The sequence below is a fragment of the Microtus pennsylvanicus genome, chromosome 10, assembly GCF_037038515.1.
Source record: "Microtus pennsylvanicus isolate mMicPen1 chromosome 10, mMicPen1.hap1, whole genome shotgun sequence".
Taxonomy (NCBI): Eukaryota; Metazoa; Chordata; class Mammalia; order Rodentia; family Cricetidae; genus Microtus; species Microtus pennsylvanicus.
Genome location: NC_134588.1, coordinates 89,792,359 through 89,813,084, shown reverse-complemented (window position 1 = coordinate 89,813,084; position 20,726 = coordinate 89,792,359). Strand labels below are relative to the sequence as shown.

Genomic DNA, 20,726 nt, shown 5'->3' with positions numbered 1-20,726 from the left:
CTTTCGCAGACTGTAGCTTAGGAAGTGGGCCCACTTTCCTTCGCCTAACTCACACAATACCATTGCTTAGAAAACTGGCTTTTCTTTTCTTAGGTATATAATGACCAGCGGTAGAACAATGGAGTCTACAAAGGAGTTCTTCACAAAGCACAAGTACTTTGGTTTAAAAAAGGAGAATGTGGTCTTTTTTCAGCAGGGAATGCTGCCTGCTATGAGTTTTGATGGGAAAATTATTTTGGAAGAGAAAAACAAAGTCTCTATGGCTCCAGGTTTGTTATCATCCATATTTGATGGTTTCTTGATAGTAAAGGAACAAACCATTAACTTTTGATTTTTTTTGAATGTATTGATTTGGCTGTTAAAAATATCAGGTTCTCCCACCCCTTCAAATTGACAGTGATTTAAAAAGTTGAAATGAGCCGGGTGGTGGTGGCACACGCCTTTAATCCCAGCACTCGGGAGGCAGAGGCAGGTGGATCTCTGTGAGTTTGAGGCCAGCTTGGTCTACAAGAGCTAGTTCCAGAACAGGAACCAAAAGCTACGGAGAAACCCTGTTTCAAAAAAAAAAAAAAAAAGTTGAAATGGATGGATCCAGTGATTGTACCCTGAGCAGCTTTTTGGATATTCATTTTCTTCCTGTGTGTGTGTGTGTGTGTGTATGTATATATATTCCCTCATATATACAACAATGTCTTCAGCACACTATTTACTGTAGTGAAAAACTGGAAAGCATCAGTATTTAGTAAGTAGGAGACTTGGCTAGTGGTGCAAGGCTACGTTGCTTGCCTGGTGTGCACAAGGTTCTGGTTCACATGCCAACAATGAAAAACAAAACGAAGCTTCAAAATAGCAGAGGCTAAATGGTAGTTTACAAATGACTTTAGCTCTTAAATCGTGTAGAGGTAATTGCTTAGAGACGTTTATGTCCAAGAGAAATCTTGATACATCAAGAGAGTACAATGCAGAGCTATATACGCTGAGTAGGGTCTCTGGCTTGTATATATGAAGTTAGTATATGTATATCACCGTTTGTTGATGGCTTTTCAGTTCCACTAAAAGTACTGCTTATATAGCCACACACAGTAAGTGACCCGGAGTGTGAGTTCAACTGTGAGACCTGCATCTATGTGAGTCTGTACTTGGCAGAAGGACTGAAATCAATAGATAATAAACCGGTGACCTTCGCCATGCGTGGGCCTCTATTTCATCTGCATTTCTATTTACAGAAGAATATTATTGTTTTGAGGGAAGATTTCATGTAACCCAGGCTGGTCTGCAATCATGTAGCTGATGGGACTTTAAACTCCTGATCTTCCTTCCCCTACTTCCTAAGTGCGGGAATTACAGGTGTGTGTAGCCACACTCTGTTTTAGAAGGTACTGGAGACCAAGCCCAGAGCTTCATGCATGCTAGGCTACCAACTGAACTGCGTTCCCAGTCCCTACATTTCCCTCTCTCTGTAGAAGAGTTTACTGTTATTAGCTGTTTTGGGAACTTTTTCATTATTGTTTAAATAATGGTCAAGATTGTTGAAAGAAATATATTAAAACAGCAATGAAAACAGAAAAAGTCTTTTACTTACATTTAGTTTAAATCTCAATAGGTTTTTGTATAAATCTGGCTTCTTAACAAGTGAATTAGTATAAAATGCTTAAATAGTTTTATTTTGAGATAGTTAAGTGTAGCACAAATAATAAAAACCCAGAGATAGAAATTAAGGTTCAAGCTGAAAGATCAGAAAAGCAAAGCAGCCAGCCACTAGAGGGTTCTTATCTCTGTGCCGTCTTCCTGCCTGATATTCTTCTCTAGTCCTGATATTAAAGTTGTGCACCACCACCGCCCAACTTCTGTGGCTAACTAGTGTGGCTGCTGGGAATAAAGGTGTGTGCAACCACTGCCTGACCTCTTATGACTGACTAGTGAGGCTATAGCTTTGCATACTTATCTTCAGGTAAGCTTTATTTGATAGATCATAAACAACGTATCACTGTAGTTAAGTTCGTTTGGGATATAAATACTGGACTGATTTGAATCATAAATATTAATAAAACTTAAAATGGTCTGAAATAATCATTGCTTGATAAGTGTTATATTTTCCTATATATTATAGGCTAAATTATTGTTTGAGGTTTGCTGGACTTATATTACTGATGTTACTCTATGCATAATTATACTAAAAGGCCTTCAAAATAGCTTTGTGCTGTAACTTTTGATACCTGAACTCATGCTTATTCAGTTTTTAATTTTTTAAAACTGTTATGAAAGCCATCCCAGTAAATCTTCTGGTTCCCTTCACAGTGGGTCATGGTATGCTACTAGTGGGTTATTTTCTTTTTCAGATGGGAATGGTGGTCTCTACCGGGCTCTTGCAGCCCAAAACATTGTGGAGGACATGGAGCAAAGAGGCATCTGGAGTATTCATGTCTATTGTGTGGACAACATACTGGTAAAAGTGGCAGACCCACGGTTCATTGGATTCTGCATTCAGAAAGGAGCAGACTGTGGGGCAAAGGTAATGTGAATGACCATTCTCTGTCAGTCATAGATGAGGGTAGGAATAAGACAGTCAGAAGAGACCTGAAGATTTCAGGAGATTTAAAAATATTTAAAAATATAGCCGGGCGGTGGTGGCGCACGCCTTTAATCCAGCAGAGTCAGTTGGATCTCTGTGAGTTCAAGGCCAGCCTGGTATACAAGAGCTAGTTCCAGGACAGGAACCAAAAGCTACAGAGAAACCCTGTCTCGAAAAATCCAAAAAAAAAAAAAAATGTTGATATAAACACTTTTTGTCTGAAAGGGCTTAAAGCTTCTATTCTCAGCAAATAAAGTATAATGATCATGTTAAATCCCATGGACACTGACGAAATGATTGAAAAGTTTGGAATAAACATGGGAAGATGGTCAAGGTAAAACACAGGTTCACTTAACATATGTCCTGCAGAGCCATCTGTTTTGGTGCAAATGATAGGTTTTTCGTTTTACATGTGATCCACTAATGTGGTGTGTGTACGGCTAGCATTTGCTCTGTTCACCCACTGGAGAGTATCTGGGTTGATCTATATTTTAGCTGTCATGAACAATGCAGCAGTAACACAGGAACACAGAATAACCTGAGACGCTGACCGCAGTTCTTTTGGACCTGTATGCAGTGGCGCTAGAGCTGGAGCACACGATGAGTACACTTGTGGTTTTTATAAGGAATTGCATATTGCTTTGCATAGTTTCTGTGCAGAATTTATGTTTCTGCCAACAGTGTGTAAGAGTTTCCTTTCTAGGCCCTAGAGAGATAGCTTGAGGTTATGAGTACTCGCTGTTCTTCCAGAAAACCTGGATTCCCTTCTCTGTCAGCTCACAGCTGTCTATGACTCCAGTTCCTGGGGATCCAGTGCCCTCTTCTGGCCTCTGTGGGGAATGCATACAAACCTGCAGGCAAAACATCCATAAACAAAATAAAATAGATTTTTTTAAACGTTACCCTTTCTATATATCACTTTTTCTTTTTTTGATGATATACATTTTAACTAGGCTGACTATAAAGTAATAACAAAGAGGTGGAAATTCTAATAACCCCAATTTGACCATTACACATATATAGTTATTGAATTATACTATATTATATAAACATAATCATAATAATTTAAAAATGAAACAAATTGAAAAAATAGAGCATTTCAAATTGTAGAATGAGGAAACTGGTTAAGTTAAACTTTTCTCTCCTTCAAAAATCACCCCCAAACGGACATGTAATTAAATATAAATGTTAAACTATAAAGATGTTAAAATGTAGAGTGTGTGTGATTTTGATGTAAAAGTAGAGACACATGCTCTGACCAAAAGTGAATCACATATGAATTTGAAATGTTTGTTAGAAATGAGACTTCAGAGACATACCATAATCTTGGTTAAAGGATTTTCTATTATTAAAAAAAAAGTCATTTCTCACCACATTAGTTTAAAAGTATAATAAGTCATATTCAGAAGCTGAAGTCCTCAATTTAGCAAAACAGGGTTTGGGAGATTGACATGAAAGGTCTAACAAGACACTTCCTTCTTTGAGATAGGGTATTGCTGTCAGCTGAGACTTACCTTCCTAAGAGGCTGGAATTATAGGTACAGAACCACACAAGACTCTCTGGCTCTGAAGAGAATAATTGATGTAGTTAATCTATTTAAGGCATCTGTCTAATCAGATACTCAGTAGCACATGCTATGTGCTATAGCTACTGAGTCATAATTGAAACAGCATATTGATTTAAGTAGCTACCAAGCTTGAGAACCATCAAAGCCAAACAGTGTCTTTCTGACTTTGTTCCACTTGGTGTCACTCTTCTCTCTGAAATAGAAATGTAATCTCTGCTGCTGTACGCTTCTGTCAGTGGAAAGATTACGCTACCAGAGTAGACGTAGAAGGGGCATCCGAGGTGATCTCCTTAGCCTATTTGATGCAAGACATTGTCAGTCTTTGTTCAGACACTCTCCAAGTCCCAGATTCAGGGTCTTTAATGGTGTCTGCAGAACCCATACGCTCACTTCCATTCCACAAGCCCATGTGGAGAGTTGCCTGTGTTTGCTGGCAGCTTAGGAACTGCAGACTGGTGTGCTGACTTTGTGAGTGTCACACAGAGGTGGGAATGCCACTTGTCTGTTAGCTGTGCCTGCGGCCAGAGTCCAGCTGTGTCTTCTGTACACTCACCACTTGTTCAGGTCTGTCATCCAAGACTATCATCATTCAGGGAATGGAAAAGAATTCAGAAGGAGTGAAGCTAAGGCTAGACTGACATAGCTCTAATGTTAGAAATGCTAGCAAATACTGCTTTCCCTAGCTTTGTATTTTGAGGTGTAAGTTCATCTCTGATTTCCAGGTGCAGGGATTATAGATATATGCCACTTGGCTAGCCTTTTTTTTAATAAGACAATTAAGGTATTAAAATATATTTTGACATATTCTTTTCTTTTTGTTATGTTTTTGCTATTTAAATAGGTTTTTATTTTAAATATATTTTGATCATATTCCTCCTCTCTTTCAAGTCCTTCCAGAACCTCTCCTCCCTACACACCCAACTTTAAGTTCTTTCTTTAAAAAAAAATACAACAACAAAACCCCCAAAATCAAGAAAACAAAATAAAATACCACTCAAAAAGAATACAAACAAAAAAACCCATCGGCCTGTAATCAAATAAAAGCACCCCCCCCCCACAAAGCCCCTGTGAAATCCATTTTATGTTGGTCAACTACTCCTGAGCCTGTGTATTAACCTTGGAGTAGTTGGTATACTCAGTGTCACTCCATTGGAGAAAACTGACCTTCCCTCTCCAGAAGGTATAAATGACAGTTCAGTTGTTAACCTTTACCCTAGTGGCTAGGTCTTCATTCTCTCATCCATCCATCCATCCATCCATCCATCCATCCATCCATCCACTCATTCATTTTTTTATGCATATAACAAAATATAATAGGACAAACTGTCACATTGAAGTTGGAAAAGACAAACCCACAGAAGGAAAAGAACCCAAAAGAAGACACAAGAATCAGAGACACACTTGTTTGCACACTCAGGAATCCTGTAAAAGCACTAAGCTGGAAGCCATAACATTTGCAGAGGTCCTAGTGCGGTCCCATGCGGGCTCTGCACGCTGCCTCAGTCTCTCTGGCTCTTACACTCCTCCTGCCTCCTCATACACAGGGTTGCCTGAGCTATGAGGGGAAGAATTTGATAGAGGCATCTCATTTATGGTTGAGTGTCCAGACGTCTGCCCGTGGGTCATTTTGTTCATCTGCTTGCTCTCTGATGGCTGAGCAAGTCACTGATCTATGAGTATAGCAGAATCTCATTAGGAGTGACTTTATCACTACATTTCTTCTCTCTCTCTGTCTCTCTCTCTCCTTTTGTAGCATTTGGTATTACCTACCCTAGGTCCTTGCACTATCTAATTTCAGGTTCTTGGTCACTCCAGCCGTGTTATGGGTTCCATCTTGTAGATTGGTCCTTAAGTCAAATCAGTTATTGGTTGGTTACTCCCAAGAGCTCTGTGCCACCATTGCCCTAGCATATGGTAGTAAATTTATTTATAGTACTTTGTAGCTTCTTTCTTTATCTTGATGCATTAAATAATATTTTATGGAGTGGCAAACTTGAAGACTGAGGTAGTTTATAAAAAAGCACAAATACAAAAAGATAGGAACCATTATTAATGAATGCTATTTTGTGAAATAATTACAGTAATTGTATTATCTTAGACTCTTGCTTTTCAGAACATTATAAACAATTGATCAGCTCTCTTAATTTTTATTTTTTATTTTTTTAGAGAGAGGATTTCTTTGTGTAACAGCCTTAGCTGTCCTGGAACTAGCTTTTGTAGACCAGGGTGGCCTCGAACTCACAGAGATCTGACTGCCTCTGCCTCCTGAGTGCTGGGATTAAAGGTGTGTGCCACCATTGCCTGGCCAGCTCTCTTAGTTTTTATAAATTAAATAGAGGTTTTCTGTATAGTACAGCTGTCTTTCAATATGACGCAGTTGACAAACAATTTTGTAATTTAGAGTTTTATACTAATAATGTGAACAATGTAAAAGAATGATTATTTTTATCTCTCATGGCTGGTTGGATATGAGGGTGCATTGTGGTAACTGGAAAATAAACCTCACATGCATTTAAAAACTGGAAATTCTCCGCCTAGTAAGGCATCTGTTGTAGAGTGTGGGGAGTGAGGGTGGCGAGAGGTTGATTGACAGGAATTACAAACAGCCTTGATTCACTACAGCAGACAGTTGACTACACAGACACTTCCATGTGCAGGACCCTCTCGGTGCAGCCAGACTCTGCCCCTGCCTCTAATTGCTGCGTAAATGAGGTCCTCAATGGTGACTTTAGTTCCTTGCCGGAGACCAGGACTGGTCTTGTGTATTTTAAGAAGTCAATAGCTGAAGTAGAGGCTTAAGCTTACTGGTAATATTTCATATAGACTTAGGGTATACTTTTCAGACTGGGACAGGTTTTTAAAAACTCTGCCGGCAAGCGGTAGTGGTGCTGCATGCCTTTAATCCCAGCACTGTGGAGGCAGTAGAGTTCTAGGCCAGCCTGGTCTACAAAGTGAGTTCCAGGACAGCAAGGACTGATACACAGAGAAAGCCTGTCTTGAAAAACAAAACAAAAGAAACAACTCATTCTGCTACACACTGCTACACACAAAACAAGGCCGTCAAATAATTCTTACTTGATTCTTGTACGGGCTATTCATCACCTCATCTGAACATTTAATTATAACTAATTATCACCTTGCAGTCCCTCTGCCTCAGCTTCTATTACAGCGGTATAACCCACCACACGTCAGTTTGGAATGTTGATTTTATGTTAGTGCAGTGTGGAGCTGGTCCATAGTTTCCAGGTGTGTGTCTGGGTCGTGTTGAGACCTAGAGTAGTAATAGGTCAGGCTCATCTGAGGGATTTTGAGAACTGCATGTTCTTATCTTTGTCCTTGGATTTGATAGACACTTCCTCAGTTCCTCTGTCAGCTTAGAGCCAAATGAGCAAATCACTGGTTTTCATTTAATGTAAAGGCCTAGACTCCTGGAGTTGAAGTGAGGTCCAGCACGAAGTGGGTGAGTGTGGGCTGAGTCGTCTTCAGATTGGAGTTGGCGGAGCCAGGTTTCCTCCTGCTTTCACCTTCCTAGTTCCTATCCAGGTGAAAATAAGGAAAAGACTTAATTGTTGACTGAAAATTCAAGAAACAGAATTCAAATGAAGTAATCTGGGCATCTTAAAGTGAGAGAGAATGCCTTCCCTGCATCTGTTGTGGTCGGATTCCCAGAGAAATTAATTTATTTTCCAAGTACTTAAGGGTGGTTAAGGATGAATTAAATTAGAAATGCAAGGTGTTTGGGGAAATCAGCTCTTCATCTAGTTATCCCCGTCCTGGTTTCCTCTGGCTGGACGTAGGTAGTGGTGCTTTTGCTCTGGTAAGTAGGAAGGACACTGTCCCTGATTTCTGGTTGGAATTCTTTTAAAGCTTAAGCTTTCTCTTGGGTTGTATTTAAAAATGGCATATGTAAAATGTAAAGTTAGCCTTTCGTGTGCATGTCTCCAAAAGAACCTTTAATTAATTTTTCCTTTGCTTTTGCCTTTCCTTGATGGGCAGGTGGTAGAGAAAACAAACCCCACAGAGCCAGTTGGGGTGGTTTGCCGAGTGGACGGAGTCTACCAGGTGGTAGAGTACAGTGAGATTTCTCTGGCAACAGCTCAGAAGCGGAGCTCGGATGGACGCCTGCTGTTCAACGCAGGGAACATTGCCAACCATTTCTTCACTGTCCCGTTCTTGAAAGATGTTGTCAAGTAAGAACAGAATAGGGACCCTCAACTTGTCTGTTTTAGTTGTTTTTAGAGACTGAACCTTTGGGGAGGTCGGCAGAAACTCCAAGTTCCACTCCACAGAACTCATTTTCTTGAGAATCTGTGTTCTCAGAAAACGCCTCACTTGTGACTGCTTCTCCCCAACTGTTTCAGGTGCTGGGTGTGGGCTGTTCCCTGTGCATCATCCCCCTGCCACCAAGGGAGCCTCCTGCCTCCAATGCTAGGACTGGGGCTGGATGTGCACTGCCATGGCTAGCTTTGCTTTTGTTTTCTTTAATGTAAAAATCATTTGAATATAACTGGGGAATCCAGTTATGGTTTTTACATATGAACTGAAACTTAATAAATGTTCTTCACTCTGAAAACCTCAGGGTTACTTATTGATACACTTGTGCCTGAGTATTTTCAGATTTTTATCTCTTTTAAATTGGATTTTAAAGTGATTATATCTTTTTCTTTCTTTTATTTCTCAGTGTTTATGAACCTCAGTTGCAGCACCATGTGGCTCAAAAGAAGATTCCATATGTGGATTCCCAAGGGCACTTAATTAAGCCAGACAAGCCAAATGGAATAAAGATGGAAAAATTTGTCTTTGACATCTTCCAGTTTGCAAAGTATGCTTTGAATAGCACCGTAAGACCAAATATATGCCTTGAAATGCCGCTTTTTCCTGTTAGCTAAGAAGCTATGCTCAGGAACCCCCCCCCCCCCGAGTGTCTGTTTCCTCCAGACGTTTTGATCACGAGCATGTAGTCTAAATTCATTATCACTCTCCAGTCTAACGCCACTGTCCAGGTGTGCTGTGGTCTGAGTGGCTGGAAAGCACAATATTAACAATAATCAAGTATACTATCTAAATCTGTTGCAAAGTTGTTAAAGCTGTTTGTTTTTTTACTCAGAGATGAAAGAGGGTAATATAAATAGTTGACTAATTTTGTTTCACCAAGTCCACCTGTAAGTGTGTGTTCAATCACATTGCATAATGAGGTATATGTTTCAGAATTTGGCCGATATGAAAATGCAGAAACAGTTAGTTGTATAAGGTCATTCTTATACAACCATGCGCCTTCCTCTCCTTTCCCTTTTTCCTCTGTTTGCAGACAGGGGTCATGTAGGCCAGGGTACTAGCCAGGGTGTGTTTGAACTCCAGGTCTTTGTGTCTCTACTCCTGAATGCTGGGTTATGAGTGAGCCTCCTGCTTCCACATGCTTTACTAAGGCCCTTTTCATCTGCCCCAAATAGAAATTAATGTGATCTTGGACATTACATATTTTTTTTCTATCTCATGTAAAATGAGTGTTGTGGAAAGGAGTTTCCGTTCTGCGGTGAAAAAGAAAGGTTCCTTTTCTCTTTTTATTAGTGATGAGCACTGTTTGCGATCACTGGAAACCTAGTCACTGAAGGCCTTGGGATGCTGGGAGGAGTCAGGCTGTGTGGGTAGTTTGATTTCCTATGAATGAAGTCTCGTGGCTCCACTCTAGGAAGTTTGTGGTGTATGAAGTGTTACGGGAAGATGAGTTCTCTCCGCTCAAGAATGCAGACAGTCAGAATGGGAAGGACAACCCAACAACTGCAAGGCATGCTTTGATGTCCCTTCATCATTGCTGGGTCCTCAATGCTGGGGGACATTTCATAGATGAAAATGGCTCTCGCCTCCCAGCAATTCCCCGGTAAGTTACGGTCTTTGCTTTTGTATGTGTGTACTGCTTTGAACTTCTTTCTCCTGCCTGATGTATCCCAAGATCTTTTCTTGTTTATTTATTTTTAAAATACCATTGTGTGGGTAGTTACTGACGAAAAGTGACCACTGCTTTGCCCCTTTACAAAGGGAAGGTCAGCTTCATTTCTCCTTAAGAGGAAGCTCTTGGAGAGCTCTCAGTATCTTGTCTATTTTGAAGCGTCCTCATTGTATCAGTGAAATAATTGCCACTAAATAATGGTCAGACAATAGTATTTTTGTATGTCACGTGGCTGATTCTGGGTCACAGAAGTTGTGTTTCTGCTGCCCTGTCTATTTTTGAGACCTACCAAAAACTTTCTCAACTACAGGCTGTCTGCAGTGTTCTCTTACCGTGACATTAGAGAAGGTGCCGTGAAGGGAAGTAAATGCCAGTTACATTCAGTGATACACAAGCTTTAGAAATGTTGTGGGTTTCAGAGGCTAAGAAAAAAGGCACTTGGAGCTTTTCCAATTTTATATAAAGCATTTTTAATCTAAATCCTTTATCTTACAATAGAACTCATTGGCACCTACAATATCCCTTTATAAACCTTTTGCGTTTTTGTATTTAGTTGAGTTATCTTGCCATTTAATTTTTTTATAAGAGGTAAAATCCTTGCTGCATGCACAAAAGTGTTAGAAAGCCTCAAACATTGGGCCACTGGGCAGTGGTGTGCACTGTCCCCTTACAGAATCTACTAGAAGGAATGGTCCTGGTTGTCTCTTAGTCAAGGCCACTTACAGCAGGTCTGCCTTGTTAATAAGCTTGCTCTGTGACATGTCACATTATTCCCATGCTCATCTTTGATTACTGAGTTTGGTTTTTTAATTTAATTTTTGACTGTTTATAGAGCCCAATTTATGATTTACCATAAGGGCATGCCATTTGGTTAAGTGTATTTTGCACCTCCATTTCATTGTTATTATTTGTTTCCATTCCCATTAATGCTTTTTATTCCTACATAGCAGTGCTACAAATGGAAAGTCTGAGACCATCACAGCTGATGTCAATCACAAGTAAATATACCAGCCTGCCTGCAGTGCATGGTGATGGGGCTGTGCTTCTCTCCATACTAACTGGCATCGTAGTTTAGTGTTCTGTCTTTTGGGGTTCTGGAGGGGGGATGATTGAAGCTCTGGTGTGGGTATGCTGCTTTCCTGGTGGCAGGTATCTATCTGGATAACACTAACTCAGAATCGGTGCATGCAGGAAGTGGGGAGCATGCTTTACTAAAGAATCTGAGCACGGGTGTTTGAGCCCATAGTGACATGTTTACAGGTGTTGGGATCCAGGACAGGTGACAGACAGGGCGAACAAAGTTGGAGCCCAGTAGCATAAGCTGTGTGAAAATAGCATTGTGCAGTGATTTTATCCTGAATTGAATACATACGCTTTCAATATGGAGGGTGACTGACTGCTCCTGATGTTCAACAGCTTCTAATATGGAGGGGACCTCTTATTTTATTTGCACACGTTTTGTCTTTGTTATTGTTTTGAGAAAGGGTCTTGGTTTATAGCCAAGGCTGGCCTAGAAGTCTGTTCTATCTGCCTTCAAGTGCTGGGATTATGGCCATATACTAATTGTGCTTTCATCATTGTGAGTTATTTTGATTCTAAATCATGTATCTTTTTTTTCACTATCAGCAGTCCATTTTATAGCTTAGAATATATAACCTCTCATCTGGTTACTAAAGAGATTTTTTTTGTATTATTTTTGCCATTATCTTTGTAGCTAAAAGGTCAGCTGGTATTATTACTGCCCTTTAGATTTAGAGGCTGGAGAAATGGCTCAGTGGTTAAGAGCACTGATTGTTCTTACAGAGAACCCAGGTTCATTTCTCAGCAGTACAGAACTCTCTGTAACTACAGCTCTAGGAGTCTTAGACCTCCTTCTAGGCTCCTTGAGCACCGGGCACCAGGCAAGCACGCGGTGCAGAGACATCTATGCAGACAAACTACCTGTACACATAAAGTACAAACTAAAGAAAATAAATGTTTAAAAGTTGCTAGATTTGGTTTGAATTTTAAGATTTTCAGGTAGTTTTAGAACAACGTCCAGGGCAGAGAATCTGGAGGTGGAAGCAGAGCCACTGGCTCAGAAGCAGAGCCACTCTTGAGGACGCTTCCCAGCCAGGTGTCTCTCGTCCTGCTACTCGTTTTCCCAGGGGACAAGGCTCTGAGCCTTGTGCCTCTGTGACCCTGTAGACAAGAAAGGGATCTCAGTTTATACACCTGTCTAGTTTCTTCTGGGAGTCATAGATGACTGTTGCCACTTACACCATGGGAGTTGGGGCACAGAGTCCTTTATCATGTTCTGCCGCATCCTTTATTTTTAATATGTAAACAAACTGCTTTCATAATTTAGGAAACATAGCTTTGCTCTGCGTTTCCTTATTGAACTATAGTGTTACTTTAAAACTGAAACAGTTTTGCCTGGTGGTGGTGGCACATATCATTAATCCCAGCACTTGGAAGGCAGGCGGAGCTCTGTGAATTTGAGGCCAGCCTGGTCTACAAGAACTAGTTCCAGGACAGCCAGGGCTGTTACACAGAGAAACCCTGTCTTGAAAAAGCAAACCAAGCCAAACAAAAACAAAACAAAATAACCAAACCAAACAAAAACAGTTTTGTAATGATGTAGCTAAAAGCAACATTATTAACTTATTTGGATTTTTTTTTTAAAGTGTTTCTTTCCATTGCCTTTTCTCTCTCTCCCTCCCTCCCTCCCTCCCTCCCTCCCTCCCTCCCTCCCTCCCTCCCTCCCTCCCTTCCTTTCTTTCTTTCTTTTTAGAATAATCAAACCAAATGACATCATGGGCTCATAAGAAAATACTACTAAAAATCTTTAGTACCAAAGATGCCTACAGAGAGTTCAGAAAGATTATTTGAAAATGAGATGTAAAAGGCCATCGAGATGGCTGGGTGGGTAAAGGCACTTGCCACTAAATCTTATGTCCTAACCCACATAAAGGGTTCCACAAAGTTGTTGTCCTCTGACCACCACATATGCACTGTGGGAAACCTGCCCGTGCACATGTACACACATAGAGGTGCGCAGGCACAACCCTGTGATAGATACAAAAGTTAAGAAAAGAATGAGATAGTAAAAGGAAATACTTCATGTGGGAGAGAGAAGAAACAGCTTGGAGAGACTAGGAAGAAAGGAAGCAGGGATGTAGAGCTGACAGAAGAGATGTTTTTACTTTTCATCTTAACTTACTATTAGCTACTAAGAGGTTGCTTGGTGAGAGAATTAGGGACCAGTTTGTTAATTGGGCCGCTTCACCTATAAGCTGGGAGTCTATATTTGGTGATGACCACTTCTGTCTTTCCTCCTTAGCTGTTGAAGTCCAATTTCTTGGTTTTGTCCCATTTGGATGCAAGGGCTACCACTGCAGGTCTAGAACAGAAGTTATATATTCAGACCCATTATGTATTTGTTTCTTGGGTTCCAACCACGTTCTCATCATAACTGAATACTTCAGGGGATGGAATGGAACTGGCTCTATGCATCTTATCAGTGTGATGGGCCTGCATTTCCCCACTTGGTTAGTATGGCTGAGCTTCCCCAGAGGGTCAGAGCTAGTCCTCTTGTCATAAGACTGTGACACATATGTGGGGGGCTGTGTGTGTCTCTTTTCTAGACTGTCGTTTACCTTTGGAGTTGGTTTATTCATATGTCCAGCAAGCTCAGCCTGCAGCTGCTGTCAGTCTCCTAGGTTCTGAAGCATCACATGCAGGAGAAATAGTCATTTCTGACAGCCTATTGGAATTCATGGCCCATATCCATAGAAATATAGAGATGTTATCAGCAGTACGAGATTATGATCTGACCATGTGGTCTAAGTCATCGTTAGTCTTGGGATCGCTAGGTATCTAATTCATTTAGTTTATCAATGAATAGCAGCAGTCGCTCTGAAATGAGTAGAGATGGCAAGGGGATGTTGAGGCCTGGGCTAAACTGTTGAGGATGGGTATGATCAGATGGACCATAGTTGGGATAACTTGGATTAATCCATTATTCTGTAGCACCTTGTTCTGTGTGGAAGTAGCAGGATACAGGGCATTGGAATAGACAGTGCCTGGGGTATACTCAGTTGACCTACTTGGAGAAAGACTGAGCCTTAGGAGCTCTCTGATTTTTTTAATTTATTTATTTATTAAGCCTGCAGGCCAGAAGAGGGCACCAGACCTCATTACAGATGGTTGTGAGCCACCATGTGGTTGCTGGGAATTGAACTCAGGACCTTAGGAAGAGCAGGCAATGCTCTTAACCACTGAGCCATCTCGCCAGCCCCGGAGCTCTCTGATTTTATTGATGTTTCCACAGTTTGAGAATTCATTCTTTTGTTTGTTTGTTTGTTTGTTTGTTTTTCGAGACAGGGTTTCTCTGTAGCTTTGGAGCCTGTCCCGGAACTAGCTCTTGTAGACCAGGCTGGCCTCGAACTCACAGAGATCCACTTGCCTCTGCCTTCCGAGTGCTGGGATTAAAGGCGTGCGCCACCACCGCCTGGCTCAAGAATTCATTCTTGGAAGAGGAGAGATCTGTAGCTTGTGGCAGGGTTTTACGTGCGCTGTCTCCTGTTGGCTGACTCTTTTCTGTTAAGAGAGAAGCTCTTGCCATACAGCCCTTGTTGGCCTCCAACTCAGTGATCTACTTCCCTTGGCTTCTTCAAGTGCTGAGATTACAAGCATGTTTCATATGGCTTCCTTCCCTCCTCCCTCTCTCCCTCACTCCCTCTTTCCTCTTCTTTTCAAAACTCTTTTTTAAAAATTATTTTATTGCCGGGCAGTGGTGGTGCAAGCTTTTTAATCCCAGCACTTGGGGAGACAGAGACAGGTGGATCTTTATGAATTTGACGCCAGACTGGTCTACAGAGGGCGTTTCAGGACAGACTCCAAAGCTACAAAGAAACTCTGTATCAAAAAATCAAAAAGAAAAAAAGTTTTTATATTTTTAAAATTAAAATATACTTGCATCATTTTCCTCTTCCCTTTCCTCATACCCAATACCCATTTGATTTCTCTCAAAATCATGGCCTCTTGTTAGTATATGTATGTAAATAATCTAAATCTAAATACAACCTGCTCTGTCCCTGTCTGCTGGTGTCTCCTGTATGTATATGGTTTCAGGGCCAACCACTTGGTATTGGTATTGGTACTGGGGAAGACTTTTCTCCAGCTCTCAGCATTCCTTTGTTGCCTGTAGTTCCTGGTCTAGGGGTGGGGCCAGGTGAGATTTCTCCCCTCCATGCTGGTGTGGTGTACTTCTTCCTTCTTCAGCTTGTGTTTAGGCAGTCATGTTGTTGAGGTATCACGTGTGAAGCTTCCCTGTCATTTCTAGGAGACAATCTCACAGCACTTTTCCTGTTTGTCTGGCTCTTACAGTCTTTCTGCCCCATCTTCCGAGGTGTTCCTTTGTATTGGAGCCCTATTGTAGATGTATTAAGTGTGGCAGGACACCCCACCATCGCTTCTCTTTTTTCGGAGTTGTGCCCTGTGGTGCTTTCCTTCTGTTGCACAGAGAGGGTTCTTTGGTGAGGGTGAGAGCTTTACTTGCTTGTGAGCACAAGGGTGGATGTTTAGAATATAGTTAGGAATTGTGGTGGTTTAGAGAATGGTGGTTGGCTCTCCTCTAAGCTCCACATCCATCCTACCCTGTGTTAGATGGTGTTTGGCTGAATTTCCAGTACCAGGTGTAGTTTTCCCTTGTTAAGCAGATGATCAGGCAAGTTAGGGAACTGCTGGTTACCATTATCACATCCTTCTGTGGTCCAGACTGGCCTCCTTCTGGATCTCCTTCCTCTGCCTCCCGAGTGCTGGGATTGCAAACCTGTAGTACTGGTGCTTGATTCATGGAGTACTGGGATTGAACCCAGAGCCTCACGCATGGTAGGAAAGCTGAGCTACATTCTGAACCTACTGTTGGCAAGATTCTTGATAACAAATAGCACAGCTCTCCAAGGACTGACTATAAGGAAAACACTCTTGACTTACCTTAGATTATCTAGGAATTCTGAATTCCAAATGTCTGTAGATACCAGACTGAGAATTGACCGATGATTACTTTGCCTTGACACTTTCTTCTGCTCAGTACTTTAAAAGGGATTTTTGGTAACACAAGTATTTTTAGACATATCAGTAAATGAACTGAGCTAATACAGGAGACTTAGATTGTGTGAGAAAATCTTGTCCTGGAAAGCCATGGAACAAGGAATGAAATGTTTTCTAACTGTGCTGTCCAATTTGGTTGTCATTACCTACTTGTGGCTCCTGAGTGCTTGAAATGGGATTATTATGACTGAAAAACTGAAGTTTGAAATTCTCACTAATTTGAATATTTTCATTTTAAGTAGCTCTGTGGCCAACTGTGTGGACCGTGCAACTCTAGAGTGTTTGTTAGCATTAGGATCTGACTTGTAAGTTTGCTTTGTGAGAATTAAAATAAATGTGAAGGGCTCAAGAGACCCAGCAGCGCACCCGGCACTTAGATGTGTCTATCAGCAGTCCTTTCTTACGGCCTTTCTGAAACTGGAAATGAGATTGTGTAAGAGGGTCGTATATAAAGAGCTGGAAGGAATTATAGGTACTTGGTCAAGTATTTTGTATCTGACCATGAGAATGTGTTAACCTTAGGGGAATTTAGGGCAGGTTTCATTCTTTAACAAGAATTTTGTGACTTGCAAGCTTCTCAGAGGAAAGCTATGGTCTTATTTTCATACTAGCAAGTAACATGGGAAGTAGAATCTTTAACATGCATGTGTATTTTTTCTTAGCTTGAAAGATGCCAACGATGTGCCAATCCAGTGTGAAATCTCTCCTCTCATCTCCTATGCTGGAGAAGTAAGTTGGCTTCACTTTTCCTTCCGTTCTTTTACAAAGTACTGTGTTTCTCCAGATAGCTAAACGTTTTCACCAGCAAGAAGTGGAAAGAGTATTTGAAGAGGTCTATATGTTAATTAGCTCATGCAGATCATGCCACGGCACATGCTAGTACCCTGTGAATACATATTATTACCAGTTTAAAAAACCTCACAAAAGCAGGGATCTAGTGTTGCCCTAGGTTGCAGTAGAGTTATTTCAGAGAATGCAGTGTTTTCCTGAGGACTCCTCCAGGGAGGGAGCAGGAGGACCTGTGTCTGTTATCAGTGCTCAGCCTTAGCTTATACTTGTCCCACTAACTCCTGTAACTTAACTTGTTTCTCTTCATCTATGTTTTGCCTTTCTTTCATTCTGTATGTCCTACTCTTACTGCTTCCTCAGTGTCTGGCTGGCCTGAGCTTGTCCCTCTTCCTCCCTCCCTTGTTCTCTTCTTCCTCCCTCTTAGTTTCCTTCTCCTACTTATCCTCGCTCCTCCTACTTATTTTCTCTGCCCTCCAGCCCCACCTATCCCTCTACTGCCTTGCTATTGGCTGTTCAGCTTTTTATTAGATCAATCAGGTGCCTTAGGCAGGCAAGGTAAAACAGCAACACATCTTTACATAACAAATGCAGCATACCTTTAAATAGTTAAGCAGTATTCTGCAACATAAACAAATGCAACACATATTTACATAGTTAAAGCAATATTCTGCAACACCTGCTACTGTTTTGACTTTGCTTCTTTTCAATCCTTTTAGGGGCTAGAAGGTTACGTGGCAGATAAAGAGTTCCATGCACCTTTAATCATCGATGAAAATGGAGTTCATGAGCTGGTGAAAAATGGCATATGAATCCTAAAGTGAGCTCTGTCATATGGGGAACCTTTATTATTAATAGACCAACTGTGAACGTGCAGGACCTCCCTCTCCTGAAAGGCTGAAGTTTGGACATTATTCATAGAGTTTCATTTTGCTTGCTGGTATCTGGTAAACAATACAAACTTCCCAGACCAGCTGTCTGGACTTCAGACAGCATTGTTATGATTCTCAACTCATTGAAGGTCTTATTTATACTTTGTAACTCTATAAGCTGTTAAGTTCTTCCAAGCCAAGGCTTACATTGGCCATCCAGGAAGCTTCCTCAGCTTGACTCTATTTCGGATGTTGAGCATGACTTCACTTGGATCAGGAAGCATTTGTTTGAAGTTGTACATAGTGATAATAAGTCATTGTACATTTCAAAAGGTTTCTATGGTACTAAAATTTTGTTTTATTTTATCAGACATTAAAGTTTTTTAAGAAAATAACTGGACAGCAAAATAAAATTATCTTTTTGTCTCTGGAGAGTTATTTGTACTTGAACTTTCTATTAGCAAAATACAAATCTTGGCTGAACTTTGGAGATAATGCATAAATACAAACAGATTCAGAAGGAGCTTTGCTGAGCAGGTAGCTGACTGTAGACTCTGTCTTCTGTCACTTTAGAGTTTCTTCCTACAAAGATGTTCGTTGCCCCACCCACTGCAAAGAACACATGGCCATGTCAGGAGACCTTTTTGGTACCTGGCTGGGCAGGTGGGATGGATAGTACTAACAACATCAAGTAGATCCATTGCTAACTGATGACTAGGTTCCCACAGCCATGGCTCGTCCAGCCAGCATGCCATATTCAAGTTTGAGACACACGTTCTTCACTTTATTGCCCCTCAGTATTCTGTAGCACATAAAACTTAGCAAGCTCCTCACTGCGGTTCTGATTTTATTAAGTTAGAGGACTGAACAATAAAGGCAAACGTGAATCTGCAGTAAGTCATTGTTGCTGATAAAGAAAGGGTCTTCGTGTCTAAAAGTTCACCGTGCATGAATGTACTGAGCATCATCCAGGCAGTGGTGATGCACACTTCCCGTCCCAGCCCTCGGGAAGCAGAGGCAGGCGGGGCTACAAAGCTGTCACAGAGAGAAACCCTGTCTCAAACAAAAATTAACATCTAGAAATTCTATTTAGAGACCAACGCATTTTATTTTCCAATAAGCTATCATAAGATGGACCCCCCATGTGAACCCTTAAATGTTTTTGTTTTCAAGACAGGGTTTATTTGTGTAACAGCTCTGGCTGTTCTAGAACTTAATTCTGTAGACCAGGCTGGCCTCCAAGTCACAGATCCACCTGCCTCTGCCTCCCAAGTGCTGGGGTTAAAGGCGTGCACCACCACCACCCAGTGTTAAATGTCATTTTTTTTTTACAGAGCCTATGCTTTTTTTTTTTAAAACTAAGGCCCAAATAGCATATCTAGCATATTTCCTGTTTCAACAACAACGGTCTATTCAGTTTTTCAAGAGATTTGTGGGCTGAGAATTGGAATCATTTGGCAACAGCACAGAATTTACATGAGACTTAATAGTTACTTAAATAGTCCACTTAGATCACACTATGATAACTTGGTTGGTAGTAACAGTGCACAAATGAAGCTTGTGGGTGTGTTCCATGTATCCAGTGGAAGACAACAGAAGGATTGCCAATCCTGACCTCCATTGCTAGGCCTGAAGATAAGTTCCTAGCTTTGGGAGGTATTATTTCTAGCCCCAGCTTATCCTAGCATTTCTTCCTAATGACTCAGTTGCTGCAGAGTCTGGCCTCGGTTCTGCTGGTGAGGCGGGAAAAACATGCATAGCATAAGAGTAACTGAAATACAGCCGTCGCACTAGCTCTGGATTCTGATTTTCTGCTGCCTGAGATGGGTGGTTTTGCAATTCAGTCTGTTGATGTAAGACAACTTCTACTTCAAAGGTCTTAAGACAGTTTATTCTGGAGCCGAATATGAGTGATCGTATCTCGGAAATACAGATTTAGATTACCCCAAATTCCATGTTCCAATGTGGAAGTATTGATGAGGTTTTTATTGTAACAATAAAGACAGTTGTAAATGAAGGTGCCTTTCAAGTACTCTGAAGATGAAAATGAATCAGAAATCTCAGTTGTGAGCCTCATGCATCCTCTTGTTTGGTTAGAGTAGGGTTTTGTTAGGTTAATAGATCCCAAAGGTATTTTTTAAAAAAATCTGTTAGTCACGGGATGTTAGACCTGAAACAGGTGGGTGAGGAATGGCCATCTACAAGATAGATAAGAAAGTTGTAATGCCACGACCTGTACCATTCCAACGCTTCCACACCACTGAAATTCTAATTAGCCCACCAACTTTGGCTGCTCAGCTGGCTTTCTCGGGATTCTTGTTTACACCTCTGCAGCTCCATTTTTATTTATTTCTTATTTTTATTTTTTTGAGACATGGTTTTTTTATGTTATAGTTCCGGCTATCCTGGAATTCACTCTGTAGAGAAGGCTGACCTTTGACAGAGATCTGTCTGCCTCTGCCTCCTGAATGCTGGGATTAAAGGCATGCGTCACTATGGCCTGACTTGCAGCCCCATTTTATTTATTTATTTATTTATTTATTTATTTATTTATTTATTTATAGGAAAAGCACCCTGAGCATTGATGCATGCATCAGTCAATGAGGTGTAAGTGCCCATCACATCTAGCACTACAGAGGCATAAAAAAATACAGTACAGAATCCATTCTTGAACTGTGTTCATTTTTCTGGGCAGTGGTGGATGGTATACACCTTTAATCCCAGCTCTCAGGAGGCAGAGGCAGGCAGATCTCTGTTTGAGGCCAGCCTGGATGACACAGTGAGTCCCAGGACAGCTAGAGCTACACAGAGACAATAGAAAAACCATCCCAGTTTTCATTTAATTGAAAAAAAAATTCAAGGCCGGGGATGGTGGCGCGCGCCTT

The 20,726-nt window shown here is 41.1% G+C and overlaps 1 protein-coding gene across 3 annotated transcripts in view; it reads left to right on the top strand.

The window, feature by feature from the left end:
* The window catches only part of Uap1 (UDP-N-acetylglucosamine pyrophosphorylase 1), a 33,939-nt gene extending 15,666 nt beyond the window's left edge, over positions 1–18,273 (top strand). Inside the window, exons 4-11 of one of the 3 annotated variants that reach the window (XM_075989042.1) lie at positions 94–269; positions 2,340–2,512; positions 8,137–8,330; positions 8,822–8,962; positions 9,830–10,018; positions 11,035–11,085; positions 16,846–16,912; positions 17,689–18,273. In XM_075989042.1, the coding sequence (XP_075845157.1) occupies positions 94–269; positions 2,340–2,512; positions 8,137–8,330; positions 8,822–8,962; positions 9,830–10,018; positions 11,035–11,085; positions 16,846–16,912; positions 17,689–17,781 (1,084 nt within the window). In that variant the 3' untranslated portion in view covers positions 17,782–18,273. The remainder of the gene's footprint in view (positions 1–93; positions 270–2,339; positions 2,513–8,136; positions 8,331–8,821; positions 8,963–9,829; positions 10,019–11,034; positions 11,086–16,845; positions 16,913–17,688) is intronic. The other 2 variants (XM_075989043.1, XM_075989045.1) reach the window with 2 other exon arrangements.
* The last annotated feature ends 2,453 nt before the right edge of the window (positions 18,274–20,726 follow it).